Source organism: Salmo salar, chromosome 09 (assembly GCF_965601325.2).
Source record: "Salmo salar chromosome 09, fSalSal1, whole genome shotgun sequence".
NCBI classification, from domain to species: domain Eukaryota; kingdom Metazoa; phylum Chordata; class Actinopteri; order Salmoniformes; family Salmonidae; genus Salmo; species Salmo salar.
Genome location: NC_138299.1, coordinates 161290793 through 161310229, shown reverse-complemented (window position 1 = coordinate 161310229; position 19437 = coordinate 161290793). Strand labels below are relative to the sequence as shown.

The 19437-nt window shown below is 44.8% G+C and overlaps 1 protein-coding gene across 1 annotated transcript in view; it reads left to right on the top strand.

Moving 5' to 3' along the window:
• The window catches only part of st14a (ST14 transmembrane serine protease matriptase a), a 58209-nt gene that overhangs the window by 31713 nt on the left and 7059 nt on the right, over positions 1–19437 (top strand). The window contains exons 8-13 of the mRNA XM_082956514.1: positions 1858–1961; positions 9687–9799; positions 14360–14493; positions 17763–17867; positions 18013–18120; positions 18394–18510. Coding sequence (XP_082812640.1) covers positions 1858–1961; positions 9687–9799; positions 14360–14493; positions 17763–17867; positions 18013–18120; positions 18394–18510 — 681 coding nt within the window. The remainder of the gene's footprint in view (positions 1–1857; positions 1962–9686; positions 9800–14359; positions 14494–17762; positions 17868–18012; positions 18121–18393; positions 18511–19437) is intronic.

Genomic DNA, 19437 nt, shown 5'->3' with positions numbered 1-19437 from the left:
TACTACTACTATTGTTCTACTACTGTTCTACTACTGCTACTGTTCTACTGCTACTGTTCTACTATTACTGTTCTACTACTGTTCTACTACTGCTACTGTTCTACTATTACTGTTCTGCTACTGTTCTGCTATTACTGCTACTGTTCTACTATTACTGTTCTGCTACTGTTCTGCTATTACTGCTACTGTTCTACTGTTCTACTACTGTTACTGTTCTACTACTACTGTTCTACTGCTACTGTTCTACTACTGCTACTGTTCTACTATTACTGTTCTACTACTGCTACTGTTCTACTATTACTGTTCTGCTACTGTTCTGCTATTACTGCTACTGTTCTACTGTTCTACTGTTCTACTACTGTTACTGTTCTACTACTACTGTTCTACTGCTACTGTTCTACTGCTACTGTTCTACTACTGCTACTGTTCTACTACTACTGTTCTACTATTACTGTTCTACTATTACTGTTCTACTATTACTGCTACTGTTCTACTGCTACTGTTCTACTACTGCTACTGTTCTACTGCTACTGTTCTACTACTGTACTGCTACTGTTCTACTACTGTTCTGGTACTGCTACTGTTCTACTATTACTGTTCTATTACTGCTACTGTTCTACTATTACTGTTCTACTACTGCTACTGTTCTACTATTACTGTTCTACTACTGCTACTGTTCTACTATTACTGTTCTGCTACTGTTCTGCTATTACTGCTACTGTTCTACTGTTCTACTGTTCTACTACTGTTACTGTTCTACTACTACTGTTCTACTGCTACTGTTCTACTGCTACTGTTCTACTACTGCTACTGTTCTACTACTGCTACTGTTCTACTGCTACTGTTCTACTACTGTACTGCTACTGTTCTACTACTGTTCTGGTACTGCTACTGTTCTTCTACTACTACTACTATTGTTCTACTACTGTTATACTACTGCTATTGTTCTACTACTGTTCTTCTACTACTGTACTACTATTGTTCTACTACTGTTCTACTATTACTGTTCTATTACTGTTCTGCTACTGTTATACTGTTACTGTTCTACTATTACTGTTCTACTACTGCTACTGTTCTACTACTGCTACTGTTCTACTACTGTTACTGTTCTTCTACTATTACTGTTCTATTACTGTTCTACTACTACTGTTCTACTACTACTGTTCTACTACTGCTACTGTTATACTACTGCTACTGTTCTACTACTGCTACTGTTCTACTACTGCGCTACTACTACTGTTCTACTACTGCTACTGTTCTACTACTGCGCTACTACTACTGTTCTACTACTGCTACTGTTCTACTACTGCGCTACTACTACTGTTCTACTACTGTTCTACTACTGTTCTACTACTGTTCTACTACTGTTCTACTACTGTTCTACTGTACTACTACTGTTCTACTACTGTTCTACTACTGTTCTACTACTGCTACTGTTCTACTACTGCTACTGTTCTACTACTGCTACTGTTCTACTACTGTACTGCTACTGTTCTACTACTACTACTGTTCTACTACTGCTACTGTTCTACTACTACTGTTCTACTACTGCTACTGTTCTACTACTGTACTGCTACTGTACTGCTACTGCTCTACTACTGTTCTACTACTACTAATGTGCTACTTCTGTTCTACTGTACTACTACTGTGCTACTGTACTACTAGTACTACTGCTCTACTAGTGTACTGCTACTACTTCTGTACTACTACTACTACAGTACTATTACTGCCACTACTAGAGTTTTTCCTGGTTAAGTCACATGGTGAGGAATCTTCTGCCCCTTCACATACCGTTATCAACAATCATACATGATCTACTATTTAAACATGTTTGATTTGATCATCATTTGTTTTTAGAGCTGGCATGTGGTGGCCAGCTGTTAGGAGAGACGGGGAATTTCACATCCCCAAACTACCCCAACTACTATGCTCCCAACACCAAATGTGAATGGAATATACAGGTGAGGAAGTGTTTGTACTGGGGTTACAACACAGTGAAGTGGTTTATACTGTACTGGGGTTACAACACAGTGAAGTGGTTTATACTGGGGTTACAGCATAGTGAAGTGGTTTATACTGTGTACTGGGGTTACAACACAGTGAAGTGGTTTATACTGGGGTTACAACACAGTGAAGGGGTTTATACTGGGGTTACAACACAGTGAAGGGGTTTATACTGGGGTTACAACACAGTGAAGGGGTTTATACTGGGGTTACAACACAGTGAAGGGGTTTATACTGGGGTTACAACACAGTGAAGGGGTTTATACTGGGGTTACAACACAGTGAAGGGGTTTATACTGGGGTTACAACACAGTGAAGGGGTTTATACTGGGGTTACAACACAGTGAAGGGGTTCATACTGGGGTTACAACACAGTGAAGTGGTTTATACTGGGATTACAACACAGTGAAGTGGTTTATACTGGGGTTACAACACAGTGAAGGGTTTATACTGGGATTACAACACAGTGAAGTGGTTTATACTGTACTGGGGTTACAACACAGTGAAGGGGTTTATACTGGGGTTACAACACAGTGAAGGGGTTTATACTGGGGTTACAACACAGTGAAGGGGTTTATACTGGGGTTACAACACAGTGAAGTGGTTTATACTGGGGTTACAACACAGTGAAGGGGTTTATACTGGGGTTACAACACAGTGAAGTGGTTTATACTGTGTACTGGGGTTACAACACAGTGAAGTGGTTTATACTGTGTACTGGGGTTACAACACAGTGAAGTGGTTTATACTGTGTACTGGGGTTACAACACAGTGAAGGGGTTTATACTGGGATTACAACACAGTGAAGTGGTTTATACTGGGATTACAACACAGTGAAGTGGTTTATACTGTACTGGGATTACAACACAGTGAAGTGGTTTATACTGTACTGGGGTTACAACACAGTGAAGTGGTTTATACTGTACTGGGATTACAAAACAGTGAAGTGGTTTATACTGTACTGGGATTACAACACAGTGAAGTGGTTTATACTGTACTGGGGTTACAACACAGTGAAGTGGTTTATACTGTACTGGGGTTACAACACAGTGAAGTGGTTTATACTGTACTGGGGTTACAACACAGTGAAGTGGTTTATACTGTACTGGGGTTACAACACAGTGAAGTGGTTTGTACTGGGGTTACAACACAGTGAAGTGGTTTGTACTGGGGTTACAACACAGTGAAGTGGTTTGTACTGGGGTTACAACACAGTGAAGTGGTTTGTACTGGGGTTACAACACAGTGAAGTGGTTTGTACTGGGGTTACAACACAGTGAAGTGGTTTATACTGGGGTTACAACACAGTGAAGTGGTTTATACTGGGGTTACAACACAGCGAAGTGGTTTATAATGGGGTTATAACACAGCGAAGTGGTTTATACTGGGGTTACAACACAGCGAAGTGGTTTATACTGGGGTTACAACACAGTGAAGTGGTTTATACTGGGGTTACAACACAGTGAAGTGGTTTATACTGTACTGGGATTACAACACAGTGAAGGGGTTTATACTGTACTGGGATTACAACACAGTGAAGGGGTTTATACTGTACTGGGATTACAACACAGTGAAGGGGTTTATACTGTACTGGGATTACAACTCAGTGAAGGGGTTTATACTGTACTGGGATTACAACACAGTGAAGGGGTTTATACTGTACTGGGATTACAACACAGTGAAGGGGTTTATACTGTACTGGGATTACAACACAGTGAAGGGGTTTATACTGTACTGGGATTACAACACAGTGAAGGGGTTTATACTGTACTGGGATTACAACACAGTGAAGGGGTTTATACTGTACTGGGGTTACAACACAGTGAAGGGGTTTATACTGGGGTTACAACACAGTGAAGGAGTTCATACTGGGGTTACAGCACAGTGAAGGGGTTCATACTGGGGTTACAACACAGTGAAGTGGTTTATACTGGGGTTACAACACAGTGAAGTGGTTTATACTGGGGTTACAACACAGTGAAGTGGTTTATACTGGGGTTACAACACAGTGAAGTGGTTTATACTGGGATTACAACACAGTGAAGGGGTTTATACTGGGGTTACAACACAGTGAAGGGGTTTATACTGGGATTACAACACAGTGAAGTGGTTTATACTGGGATTACAACACAGTGAAATGGTTTATACTGGGGTTACAACACAGTGAAGTGGTTTATACTGGGGTTACAACACAGTGAAGTGGTTTATACTGGGATTACAACACAGTGAAGTGGTTTATACTGGGGTTACAACACAGTGAAGTGGTTTATACTGGGATTACAACACAGTGAAGTGGTTTATACTGGGGTTACAACACAGTGAAGTGGTTTATACTGGGGTTACAACACAGTGAAGTGGTTTATACTGGGGTTACAACACAGTGAAGTGGTTTATACTGTACTGGGGTTACAACACAGTGAAGTGGTTTATACTGGGGTTACAGCATAGTGAAGTGGTTTATACTGTGTACTGGGGTTACAACACAGTGAAGTGGTTTATACTGGGGTTACAACACAGTGAAGGGGTTTATACTGGGGTTACAACACAGTGAAGGGGTTTATACTGGGGTTACAAGACAGTGAAGGGGTTTATACTGGGGTTACAACACAGTGAAGGGGTTTATACTGGGGTTACAACACAGTGAAGGGGTTTATACTGGGGTTACAACACAGTGAAGGGGTTCATACTGGGGTTACAACACAGTGAAGGGGTTTATACTGGGATTACAACACAGTGAAGGGGTTTATACTGGGGTTACAACACAGTGAAGGGGTTTATACTGGGGTTACAACACAGTGAAGTGGTTTATACTGGGATTACAACACAGTGAAGTGGTTTATACTGTGTACTGGGGTTACAACACAGTGAAGGGGTTTATACTGGGATTACAACACAGTGAAGTGGTTTATACTGTACTGGGGTTACAACACAGTGAAGGGGTTTATACTGGGGTTACAACACAGTGAAGTGGTTTATACTGGGGTTACAACACAGTGAAGTGGTTTATACTGGGGTTACAACACAGTGAAGGGGTTTATACTGGGGTTACAACACAGTGAAGTGGTTTATACTGTGTACTGGGGTTACAACACAGTGAAGTGGTTTATACTGTGTACTGGGGTTACAACACAGTGAAGTGGTTTATACTGTGTACTGGGGTTACAACACAGTGAAGGGGTTTATACTGGGATTACAACACAGTGAAGTGGTTTATACTGGGATTACAAAACAGTGAAGGGGTTTATACTGGGATTACAACACAGTGAAGTGGTTTATACTGGGGTTACAACACAGTGAAGTGGTTTATACTGGGATTACAACACAGTGAAGTGGTTTATACTGTACTGGGGTTACAACACAGTGAAGTGGTTTATACTGTACTGGGGTTACAACACAGTGAAGTGGTTTATACTGTACTGGGGTTACAACACAGTGAAGTGGTTTATACTGTACTGGGGTTACAACACAGTGAAGTGGTTTGTACTGGGGTTACAACACAGTGAAGTGGTTTGTACTGGGGTTACAACACAGTGAAGTGGTTTGTACTGGGGTTACAACACAGTGAAGTGGTTTGTACTGGGGTTACAACACAGTGAAGTGGTTTATACTGGGGTTACAACACAGCGAAGTGGTTTATAATGGGGTTATAACACAGCGAAGTGGTTTATACTGGGGTTACAACACAGTGAAGTGGTTTATACTGGGGTTACAACACAGTGAAGTGGTTTATACTGGGGTTACAACACAGTGAAGTGGTTTATACTGGGGTTACAACACAGTGAAGTGGTTTATACTGTACTGGGATTACAACACAGTGAAGGGGTTTATACTGTACTGGGATTACAACACAGTGAAGGGGTTTATACTGTACTGGGATTACAACACAGTGAAGGGGTTTATACTGTACTGGGATTACAACACAGTGAAGGGGTTTATACTGTACTGGGATTACAACACAGTGAAGGGGTTTATACTGTACTGGGGTTACAACACAGTGAAGGGGTTTATACTGGGGTTACAACACAGTGAAGGGGTTCATACTGGGGTTACAACACAGTGAAGTGGTTTATACTGGGGTTACAACACAGTGAAGGGGTTTATACTGGGGTTACAACACAGTGAAGGGGTTTATACTGGGGTTACAACACAGTGAAGGGGTTTATACTGGGGTTACAACACAGTGAAGGGGTTTATACTGTACTGGGGTTACAACACAGTGAAGGGGTTTATACTGTACTGGGGTTACAACACAGTGAAGTGGTTTATACTGGGGTTACAACACAGTGAAGGGGTTTATACTGGGGTTACAACACAGTGAAGTGGTTTATACTGGGGTTACAACACAGTGAAGTGGTTTATACTGGGGTTACAACACAGTGAAGTGGTTTATACTGGGGTTACAGCACAGTGAAGGAGTTCATACTGGGGTTACAGCACAGTGAAGGGGTTCATACTGGGGTTACAACACAGTGAAGTGGTTTATACTGGGGTTACAACACAGTGAAGTGGTTTATACTGGGGTTACAACACAGTGAAGGGGTTTATACTGGGATTACAACACAGTGAAGGGGTTTATACTGGGGTTACAACACAGTGAAGGGGTTTATACTGGGGTTACAACACAGTGAAGTGGTTTATACTGGGGTTACAACACAGTGAAGTGGTTTATACTGGGATTACAACACAGTGAAGGGGTTTATACTGGGGTTACAACACAGTGAAGTGGTTTATACTGGGGTTACAACACAGTGAAGGGGTTTATACTGGGGTTACAACACAGTGAAGTGGTTTATACTGGGGTTACAACACAGTGAAGTGGTTCATACTGGGGTTACAACACAGTGAAGTGGTTTATACTGGGGTTACAACACAGTGAAGTGGTTTATACTGTGTACTGGGGTTACAACACAGTGAAGGGGTTTATACTGGGGTTACAACACAGTGAAGTGGTTTATACTGGGGTTACAACACAGTGAAGTGGTTTATACTGTGTACTGGGGTTACAACACAGTGAAGTGGTTTATACTGGGATTACAACACAGTGAAGTGGTTTATACTGGGGTTACAACACAGTGAAGTGGTTTATACTGGGGTTACAACACAGTGAAGGGGTTTATACTGGGGTTACAACACAGTGAAGGGGTTTATACTGGGGTTACAACACAGTGAAGTGGTTTATACTGGGGTTACAACACAGTGAAGTGGTTTATACTGGGGTTACAACACAGTGAAGGGGTTTATACTGGGGTTACAACACAGTGAAGGGGTTTATACTGGGGTTACAACACAGTGAAGGGGTTTATACTGGGGTTACAACACAGTGAAGGGGTTTATACTGGGGTTACAACACAGTGAAGGGGTTTATACTGGGGTTACAACACAGTGAAGGGGTTTATACTGGGGTTACAACACAGTGAAGGGGTTTATACTGGGGTTACAACACAGTGAAGGGGTTTATACTGGGGTTACAACACAGTGAAGGGGTTTATACTGGGGTTACAACACAGTGAAGGGGTTTATACTGGGGTTACAACACAGTGAAGGGGTTTATACTGGGGTTACAACACAGTGAAGGGGTTTATACTGGGGTTACAACACAGTGAATTGGTTCATACTGTACTGGGGTTACAACACAGTGAAGGGGTTTATACTGTACTGGGGTTACAACACAGTGAAGGGTTTATACTGTATACTGGGGTTACAACACAGTGAAGGGGTTTATACTGGGGTTACAACACAGTGAAGGGGTTTATACTGGGGTTACAACACAGTGAAGTGGTTTATACTGGGGTTACAACACAGTGAAGGGGTTTATACTGGGATTACAACACAGTGAAGGGGTTTATACTGGGGTTACAACACAGTGAAGGGGTTCATACTGTGTACTGGGGTTACAACACAGTGAAGGGGTTTATACTGGGGTTACAACACAGTGAAGTGGTTTATACTGTGTACTGGGGTTACAACACAGTGAAGGGTTTATACTGGGGTTACAACACAGTGAAGTGGTTTATACTGTACTGGGGTTACAACACAGTGAAGGGGTTTATACTGGGGTTACAACACAGTGAAGGGGTTTATACTGTGTACTGGGGTTACAACACAGTGAAGGGGTTTATACTGTGTACTGGGGTTACAACACAGTGAAGGGGTTTATACTGGGGTTACAACACAGTGAAGTGGTTTATACTGTGTACTGGGGTTACAACACAGTGAAGGGTTTATACTGGGGTTACAACACAGTGAAGTGGTTTATACTGTACTGGGGTTACAACACAGTGAAGTGGTTTATACTGGGGTTACAACACAGTGAAGTGGTTTGTACTGGGGTTACAACACAGTGAAGGGGTTTATACTGGGGTTACAACACAGTGAAGGGGTTTATACTGTGTACTGGGGTTACAACACAGTGAAGGGGTTTATACTGTGTACTGGGGTTACAACACAGTGAAGGGGTTTATACTGGGGTTACAACACAGTGAAGTGGTTTATACTGTGTACTGGGGTTACAACACAGTGAAGGGTTTATACTGGGGTTACAACACAGTGAAGTGGTTTATACTGGGGTTACAACACAGTGAAGGGGTTTATACTGGGGTTACAACACAGTGAAGGGGTTTATACTGTGTACTGGGATTACAACACAGTGAAGGGGTTTATACTGGGGTTACAACACAGTGAAGTGGTTTATACTGGGGTTACAACACAGTGAAGTGGTTTATACTGGGGTTACAACACAGTGAAGTGGTTTGTACTGGGGTTACAACACAGTGAAGGGGTTTATACTGGGGTTACAACACAGTGAAGTGGTTTATACTGGGGTTACAACACAGTGAAGGGGTTTATACTGGGGTTACAACACAGTGAAGGGGTTTATACTGGGGTTACAACACAGTGAAGGGGTTTATACTGGGGTTACAACACAGTGAAGGGGTTTATACTGGGGTTACAACACAGTGAAGGGGTTTATACTGGGGTTACAACACAGTGAAGGGGTTTATACTGGGGTTACAACACAGTGAAGGGGTTTATACTGGGGTTACAACACAGTGAAGGGGTTTATACTGGGGTTACAACACAGTGAAGGGGTTTATACTGGGGTTACAACACAGTGAAGGGGTTTATACTGGGATTACAACACAGTGAAGTGGTTTATACTGGGGTTACAACACAGTGAAGGGGTTTATACTGTACTGGGGTTACAACACAGTGAAGGGGTTTATACTGGGGTTACAACACAGTGAAGGGGTTTATACTGTACTGGGGTTACAACACAGTGAAGGGGTTTATACTGTGTACTGGGGTTACAACACAGTGAAGGGGTTTATAATGGGGTTACAACACAGTGAAGGGGTTTATACTGTGTACTGGGGTTACAACACAGTGAAGTGGTTTATACTGGGGTTACAACACAGTGAAGGGGTTTATACTGTGTACTGGGGTTACAACACAGTGAAGGGGTTTATAATGGGGTTACAACACAGTGAAGGGGTTTATACTGTGTACTGGGGTTACAACACAGTGAAGGGGTTTATACTGGGGTTACAACACAGTGAAGGGGTTTGACAATCTAATAATCAGATATTGAGGCCTTCAGATTTTAGATATTGGCTGATAGAGGTTTTGTATCAGGCTAAGTGTGTATAATGTTTGACTGTACTATACTCTCTCCCCCCCCCCAGGTCCCTGCTGGTAAGTCAGTGAAGGTCAAGTTCAGTACCTTTCTGTTATCAGAGCTGGGTCAGGAGAACACGAAGGACTGTAACAAGGACTATGTAGAGATCAACAACAAGAGGTGAGATTTTTGAGAAGAGCTCCCCCTACTGTATTACCTCACCCTGCACCTCCCCGTTTACTGACCCTTCTTCCAGCCAGGACAATGGCGACAATAAACAAAACAAGATATATATATATACATACATACACACACACACACACACACACACACACACACACACACACACACACACACACACACAGCATGATCAGCTTGCTTAATGTGAATTGTTGTAATCTAGCTAGCCAGCTAGTTTAACAGGCAAAAACAACCTAAAATTAATGTTATGCAAGGTACAGTACCATTAGAAAGTATTCAGAGCCCTTTTTAAATGCTGTTGTGTTACAGCCTGAATTTTAAAATGGATTCAATTGTCATTTTTGTCACTGGCCACACAATACCCAATAATGTCAAAGCGGAATTATGTTTTAATCACATTTTTACTAATTAATTAAAAATGAAATGTTGAAATGTCTTGAGTCAATAAGTATTCAACCCCTTTGTTATGGCAAGACTAAATAAGTTCAGGAGTAAAAATGTACTTAAGTTGCATGGACTCACTCTGTGTGCAGTAATAGTGTTTAACATGGTTTTTGAATGATTACCTCATCTCTGTACCCCCACACATACAATTATCTGTAAGGTCCCTCAGTCGAGCAGTGAATTTCAACCACAAAGACCAGGGAGGTTTTCCAATGCCTCGCAAAGAAGGGCACCTATTGGTAGATGGGTAAAACATTTTTAGCAAATAAAAATCTGACATTGAATATCCCTTTGATGATGGTGAAGTTATTAATTGCACTTTGGATGGTGTATCAATACACCCAGTCACTACAAATATACAGGCGTCTTTCCTAACTCAGTTGGCGGAGAGGAAGGAAACCACTCAGGGATTTCACCATGAGGCCAATGGTGACTTTAAACTAGTTAGGAGAAAACTATTACAGCATTCAACTCTGAGGGATCAACAACATTGTAGTTACTCCACCATACTAACCTAAATGACAGAGCAAAAAGGATGCTTGTACAGCATAAAAATATTTAAAAACATGCGTCCTGTTTGCAATAAGGCACTAAAGTAAAACTGCAAAAAAAATTGTCAAATAAAGTTACATTTATGTCCTGAATACAAAGTGTTATGTTTGTGGCAAATCCAACACCTCACTGAGTACCAGTCTTCATATTTTTAAGTATGGGGGTGGCTGCATCATGTTATGGGTATGCTTGTCATCGGCAAGGACTAGGGAGTTTTTTAGGATAAAAATTATTGTATTGTAGGCAGGTAAACATGCCATTTTGTTTTTCAATACATAAATTTACCATTTGAAATACTAAAATGTTTTGGGCTGTGTATTTGAAAATACTGAAATACACAGGGGGGGGGGGGGGGGGGGAATGTTTTTTTTATACCTTCCAACTAGGCGGAGTCATCTCATTGCATGTCTAAGATAGCCAATCCTTCTCTGTTGCTAGGCAGAAACACAGTAGATTCCTCACTGGTATTGTCATGGTCCTGCATAAGTCTAGGACCTGGTTCCTCAGCAACTGGCCTGCTTTATGGACCTGGTTCCTCAGCAACTGGCCTGCTTTATGGACCTGGTTCCTCAGCAACTGGCCTGCTTTATGGACCTGGTTCCTCAGCAACTGGCCTGCTTTATGGACCTGGTTCCTCAGCAACTGGCCTGCTTTATGGACCTGGTTCCTCAGCAACTGGCCTGCTTTATGGACCTGGTTCCTTAGCAACTGGCCTGCTTTATGGGCCTGGTTCCTCAGCAACTGGCCTGCTTTATGGGCCTGGTTCCTCAGCAACTGGCCTGCTTTATGGGCCTGGTTCCTCAGCAACTGGCCTGCTTTATGGACCTGGTTCCTCAGCAACTGGCCTGCTTTATGGGCCTGGTTCCTCAGCAACTGGCCTGCTTTATGGGCCTGGTTCCTCAGCAACTGGCCTGCTTTATGGGCCTGGTTCCTCAGCAACTGGCCTGCTTTATGGACCTGGTTCCTCGGCAACTGGCCTGCTTTATGGGCCTGGTTCCTCGGCAACTGGCCTGCTTTATGGGCCTGGTTCCTCGGCAACTGGCCTGCTTTATGGGCCTGGTTCCTCGGCAACTGGCCTGCTTTATGGACCTGGTTCCTCGGCAACTGGCCTGCCTTATCAGGAACTGAAGCTAGATTGTTACCTTTTGTGTCTCTCCTTAGGAACATTCATATTCTACAATAACATGTTTGAACAGGATGTGAACTTTCGTCACTTCCCCTTTTCTCAATGTCACTTTCCGTGTCCCTCAGTCGCTTCCCGTGTCCCTCAGTCGCTTCCCGTGTCCCTCAGTCGCTTCCCGTGTCCCTCAGTCGCTTCCCGTGTCCCTCAGTCGCTTCCCGTGTCCCTCAGTCGCTTCCCGTGTCCCTCAGTCGCTTCCCGTGTCATTAACTTCCTTTTTACCCTTCCTTGACCCCCCCAACATATACATTTCTTATACATGTAAAGTAATCACTAACATTCTGGTATGGTAACATGAACGAGTATATTTCAAGCTAGACTCCAACAGAAGTATTGTGGAGAGTTGACCTGTTTATTGTAACGGGTCTGTATCCAGGTATTAGTGGAGAGTTGACCTGTTTATTGTAACGGGTCTGTATCCAGGTATTAGTGGAGAGTTGACCTGTTTATTGTATCCAGGTATTAGTGGAGAGTTGACCTGTTTATTGTAATGGGTCTGTATTGTGGAGAGTTGACCTGTTTATTGTAACGGGTCTGTATCCAGGTATTAGTGGAGAGTTGACCTGTTTATTGTATCCAGGTATTAGTGGAGAGTTGACCTGTTTATTGTAATGGGTCTGTATTGTGGAGAGTTGACCTGTTTATTGTAACGGGTCTGTATCCAGGTATTAGTGGAGAGTTGACCTGTTTATTGTAACGGGTCTGTATCCAGGTATTAGTGGAGAGTTGACCTGTTTATTGTATCCAGGTATTAGTGGAGAGTTGACCTGTTTATTGTAATGGGTCTGTATTGTGGAGAGTTGACCTGTTTATTGTAACGGGTCTGTATCCAGGTATTAGTGGAGAGTTGACCTGTTTATTGTAACGGGTCTGTATCCAGGTATTAGTGGAGAGTTGACCTGTTTATTGTAATGGGTCTGTATCCAGGTATTAGTGGAGAGTTGACCTGTTTATTGTATCCAGGTATTGTGGAGAGTTGACCTGTTTATTGTAACGGGTCTGTATCCAGGTATTAGTGGAGAGTTGACCTGTTTATTGTAACGGGTCTGTATCCAGGTATTAGTGGAGAGTTGACCTGTTTATTGTAACGGGTCTGTATCCAGGTATTAGTGGAGAGTTGACCTGTGTATTGTAACGGGTCTGTATCCAGGTATTAGTGGAGAGTTGACCTGTTTATTGTAACGGGTCTGTATCCAGGTATTAGTGGAGAGTTGACCTGTGTATTGTAACGGGTCTGTATCCAGGTATTAGTGGAGAGTTGACCTGTTTATTGTAACGGGTCTGTATCCAGGTATTAGTGGAGAGTTGACCTGTTTATTGTAACGGGTCTGTATCCAGGTATTAGTGGAGAGTTGACCTGTTTATTGTAACGGGTCTGTATCCAGGTATTAGTGGAGAGTTGACCTGTTTATTGTAACGGGTCTGTATCCAGGTATTAGTGGAGAGTTGACCTGTTTATTGTAACGGGTCTGTATCCAGGTATTAGTGGAGAGTTGACCTGTTTATTGTAACGGGTCTGTATCCAGGTATTAGTGGAGAGTTGACCTGTTTATTGTATCCAGGTATTAGTGGAGAGTTGACCTGTTTATTGTATCCAGGTATTGTGGAGAGTTGACCTGTTTATTGTAACGGGTCTGTATCCAGGTATTAGTGGAGAGTTGACCTGTTTATTGTAACGGGTCTGTATCCAGGTATTAGTGGAGAGTTGACCTGTTTATTGTATCCAGGTATTAGTGGAGAGTTGACCTGTTTATTGTAACGGGTCTGTATCCAGGTATTAGTGGAGAGTTGACCTGTTTATTGTAACGGGTCTGTATCCAGGTATTAGTGGAGAGTTGACCTGTTTATTGTAACGGGTCTGTATCCAGGTATTAGTGGAGAGTTGACCTGTTTATTGTAACGGGTCTGTATCCAGGTATTAGTGGAGAGTTGACCTGTTTATTGTATCCAGGTATTAGTGGAGAGTTGACCTGTTTATTGTAACGGGTCTGTATCCAGGTATTAGTGGAGAGTTGACCTGTTTATTGTAACGGGTCTGTATCCAGGTATTAGTGGAGAGTTGACCTGTTTATTGTAACGGGTCTGTATCCAGGTATTAGTGGAGAGTTGACCTGTTTATTGTAACGGGTCTGTATCCAGGTATTAGTGGAGAGTTGACCTGTTTATTGTAACGGGTCTGTATCCAGGTATTAGTGGAGAGTTGACCTGTTTATTGTAACGGGTCTGTATCCAGGTATTAGTGGAGAGTTGACCTGTTTATTGTAACGGGTCTGTATCCAGGTATTAGTGGAGAGTTGACCTGTTTATTGTAACGGGTCTGTATCCAGGTATTAGTGGAGAGTTGACCTGTTTATTGTATCCAGGTATTGTGGAGAACCTTCAACCAGTCCTGTAGTAACCAGCGACACCAACACCATGAAGGTAGTCTTTAACTCTGACGCCTCGTATGTGGACAGAGGATTCAGCGCCAAGTACGAGACCTTCGTATCCACGGACCGTAAGTACAAATCTTGATTGTTCATCAAATCATATTAAGACAAGTGATTACCTGAGCATTCACCGACCTGGCCCTGGCCAGTCATATTGGGGAGGTGGTAATGAACCGGCCAGTCATATTGGGGAGGTGGTAATGAACCGGCCAGTCATATTGGGGAGGTGGTAATGAACCGGCCAGTCATATTGGGGAGGTGGTAATGAACCGGCCAGTCATATTGGGGAGGTGGTAATGACCTGGCCAGTCATATTGGGGAGGTGGTAATGAACCGGCCAGTCATATTGGGGAGGTGGTAATGAACCGGCCAGTCATATTGGGGAGGTGGTAATGAACCGGCCAGTCATATTGGGGAGGTGGTAATGAACCGGCCAGTCATATTGGGGAGGTGGTAATGAACCGGTCAGTCATATTGGGGAGGTGGTAATGAACCGGCCAGTCATATTGGGGAGGTGGTAATGAACCGGCCAGTCATATTGGGGAGGTGGTAATGCCCTGGCCAGTCATATTGGGGAGGTGGGAATGACCTGGCCAGTCATATTGGGGAGGTGGGAATGACCTGGCCAGTCATATTGGGGAGGTGGTAATGCCCTGGCCAGTCATATTGGGGAGGTGGTAATGCCCTGGCCAGTCATATTGGGGAGGTGGGAATGAACCGGCCAGTCATATTGGGGAGGTGGTAATGAACCGGCCAGTCATATTGGGGAGGTGGTAATGAACCGGCCAGTCATATTGGGGAGGTGGTAATGAACCGGCCAGTCATATTGGGGAGGTGGTAATGAACCGGCCAGTCATATTGGGGAGGTGGTAATGAACCGGCCAGTCATATTGGGGAGGTGGTAATGAACCGGCCAGTCATATTGGGGAGGTGGTAATGAACCGGCCAGTCATATTGGGGAGGTGGTAATGAACCGGCCAGTCATATTGGGGAGGTGGTAATGAACCGGCCAGTCATATTGGGGAGGTGGTAATGAACCAGTCATATTGGGGAGGTGGTAATGAACCAGTCATATTGGGGAGGTGGTAATGAACCGGTCAGTCATATTGGGGAGGTGATAATGAACCGGTCAGTCATATTGGGGAGGTGGTAATGAACCGGTCAGTCATATTGGGGAGGTGGTAATGAACCGGTCAGTCATATTGGAGAGGTGGTAATGAACCAGTCATATTGGGGAGGTGGTAATGAACCAGTCATATTGGGGAGGTGGTAATGAACCAGTCATATTGGGGAGGTGGTAATGAACCGGTCAGTCATATTGGGGAGGTGGTAATGAACCGGTCAGTCATATTGGGGAGGTGGTAATGAACCGGTCAGTCATATTGGGGAGGTGGTAATGAACCGGTCAGTCATATTGGGGAGGTGGTAATGAACCGGTCAGTCATATTGGGGAGGTGGTAATGAACCGGTCAGTCATATTGGGGAGGTGGTAATGAACCGGTCAGTCATATTGGGGAGGTGGTAATGAACCGGTCAGTCATATTGGGGAGGTGGTAATGAACCGGTCAGTCATATTGGGGAGGTGGTAATGAACCGGTCAGTCATATTGGGGAGGTGGTAATGAACCGGTCAGTCATATTGGGGAGGTGGTAATGAACCGGTCAGTCATATTGGGGAGGTGGTAATGAACCGGTCATATTGGGGAGGTGATAATGAACCGGTCAGTCATATTGGGGAGGTGATAATCAACCGGTCAGTCATATTGGGGAGGTGGTAATGAACCAGTCATATTGGGGAGGTGGTAATGAACCAGTCATATTGGGGAGGTGGTAATGAACCAGTCATATTGGGGAGGTGGTAATGAACCGGTCAGTCATATTGGGGAGGTGGTAATGAACCGGTCAGTCATATTGGGGAGGTGGTAATGAACCGGTCAGTCATATTGGGGAGGTGGTAATGAACCGGTCAGTCATATTGGGGAGGTGGTAATGAACCGGTCAGTCATATTGGGGAGGTGGTAATGAACCGGTCAGTCATATTGGGGAGGTGGTAATGAACCAGTCATATTGGGGAGATGGTAATGAACCAGTCATATTGGGGAGGTGGTAATGACCTGGCCAGTCATATTGGGGAGGTGGTAATGAACCGGCCAGTCATATTGGGGAGGTGGTAATGAACCGGCCAGTCATATTGGGGAGGTGGTAATGAACCGGCCAGTCATATTGGGGAGGTGGTAATGAACCGGCCAGTCATATTGGGGAGGTGGTAATGAACCGGCCAGTCATATTGGGGAGGTGGTAATGAACCGGCCAGTCATATTGGGGAGGTGGTAATGAACCGGCCAGTCATATTGGGGAGGTGGTAATGAACCGGCCAGTCATATTGGGGAGGTGGTAATGAACCGGCCAGTCATATTGGGGAGGTGGTAATGAACCGGCCAGTCATATTGGGGAGGTGGTAATGAACCGGCCAGTCATATTGGGGAGGTGGTAATGAACCGGCCAGTCATATTGGGGAGGTGGTAATGAACCGGCCAGTCATATTGGGGAGGTGGTAATGAACCGGCCAGTCATATTGGGGAGGTGGTAATGAACCGGCCAGTCATATTGGGGAGGTGGTAATGAACCGGCCAGTCATATTGGGGAGGTGGTAATGAACCGGCCAGTCATATTGGGGAGGTGGTAATGAACCGGCCAGTCATATTGGGGAGGTGGTAATGAACCGGCCAGTCATATTGGGGAGGTGGTAATGAACCGGCCAGTCATATTGGGGAGGTGGTAATGAACCGGCCAGTCATATTGGGGAGGTGGTAATGAACCGGCCAGTCATATTGGGGAGGTGGTAATGAACCGGCCAGTCATATTGGGGAGGTGGTAATGAACCGGCCAGTCATATTGGGGAGGTGGTAATGAACCGGCCAGTCATATTGGGGAGGTGGTAATGAACCGGCCAGTCATATTGGGGAGGTGGTAATGAACCGGCCAGTCATATTGGGGAGGTGGTAATGAACCGGCCAGTCATATTGGGGAGGTGGTAATGAACCGGCCAGTCATATTGGGGAGGTGGTAATGAACCGGCCAGTCATATTGGGGAGGTGGTAATGAGGTGAACCTTAGTGCAGCATATTTGTTTTCCTTTAGCTGACTCCTCCCTGCTCCCTCTCCCGTCTTTCCCTCCCTCCCTCCCTCCCTCCCTCCCTGCTCCCTCTCCTGTCTTTCCCTCCCTCCCTCCCTCCCTCCCTCCCTCCCTCCCTCCCTCCCTCCCTCCCTCCCTCCCTCCCTCCCTCCCTCCCTCCCTCCTCCCTGCTCCCTCTCCCCTCCTGTCATTCCATCCCCAGCCTGTCCCAACAAGTTTCAGTGCAACAACCAGCGTTGTGTCAAGACAGATCTGAAGTGTGACGGCTGGAACGACTGTGGAGATATGAGCGACGAGATGAACTGCAGTGAGTACTAACAAAATTATTGATTTTTGTCTACAGAAACCTTTTTTGTATTAGATGGATTAATAATAATGATTGATTGATTGTTGTTTAATAAATGTGTGGTGTGTGTGTGTGTGTGTGTGTGTGTGTGTGCGCACGCTCGCAGAGTGTGATTCCACTCAGATCAGCTGTAAGAACGGCCTGTGTAAACCCCTGTTCTGGGAATGTGATGGAGTGAACGACTGTGGTGATGACACCGACGAGCAGAACTGTGGTATGTTTCACAGGCCTGTTTACATCCTGTTTCCAGCTCAGTCACTCTCCATCCTGTTTCCAGCTCGGTCACTCTCATCCTGTTTCCAGCTCAGTCACTCTCATCCTGTTTCCAGCTCAGTCGCTCTGATCCTGTTTCCAGCTCAGTCGCTCTGATCCTGTTTCCAGCTCAGTCGCTCTCATCCTGTTTCCAGCTCAGCCATGTGGACACACGTTAAGTTACTTTCAGGTGCAGTGTCCAAAAAAATAAAGTTGTTTTATTATGTCTCCTCAGGTGCTTGTAAGGTGGGGGAGCTGACGTGTCAAAACGGAAAGTGTGTGTCGGAGAAGAAACGCTGTGACGGGAAGGACGACTGTGGAGACGGGTCAGACGAGAGCGACTGTGGACGAAGTGAGGAGATGTTTCTCTCCATCAGTTCAATCAATCAAATGTTTTTTTTTTTTTTACACATTACTTTTTCTAACAGGTGGATGTAGCCTGAGAACGGATCGGTTCTCTCTTTTAACAGGACCGGTATAACCGCATTGTCGAGGAAGAGCTTGTAAGCTTTTAAAAGTACTGTTTTTACACCTGCTGTATCCTGTGCACGTGACGAATAAACACAGATTTTATTTCATTTGGATTCCACACTAACTCTTATGGCCTGTCTTAGTATTTGAGAATGGATTGTTAATGTGGTTCGGACTCCACCTAGAAGCGAATGTGGTTCGGACTCCACCTAGAAGCGAATGTGGTTCGGACTCCACCTAGAAGCGAATGTGGTTCGGACTCCACCTAGAAGCGAATGTGGTTCGGACGCCACCTAGAAGCGAATGTGGTTCGGACTCCACCTAGAAGCGAATGTGGTTCGGACTCCACCTAGAAGCGAATGTGGTTCGGACTCCACCTAGAAGCGAATGTGGTTCGGACTCCACCTAGAAGCGAATGTGGTTCGGACTCCACCTAGAAGCGAATGTGGTTCGGACTCCACCTAGAAGCGAATGTGGTTCGGACTCCACCTAGAAGCGAATGTGGTTCGGACTCCACCTAGAAGCGAATGTGGTTCGGACTCCACCTAGAAGCGAATGTGGTTCGGACTCCACCTAGAAGCGAATGTGGTTCGGACTCCACCTAGAAGCGAATGTGGTTCGGACCCCCGGCGGGGCGGACCCCCTAGAAGCGAATGTGGTTCGGACCCCCGGCGGGGCGGACCCCCTAGAAGCGAATGTGGTTCGGACTCCACCTAGAAGCGAATGTGGTTCGGACTCCACCTAGAAGCGAATGTGGTTCGGACGCCCCTGGCGGGGCGGACGCCCCTAGAAGCGAATGTGGTTCGGA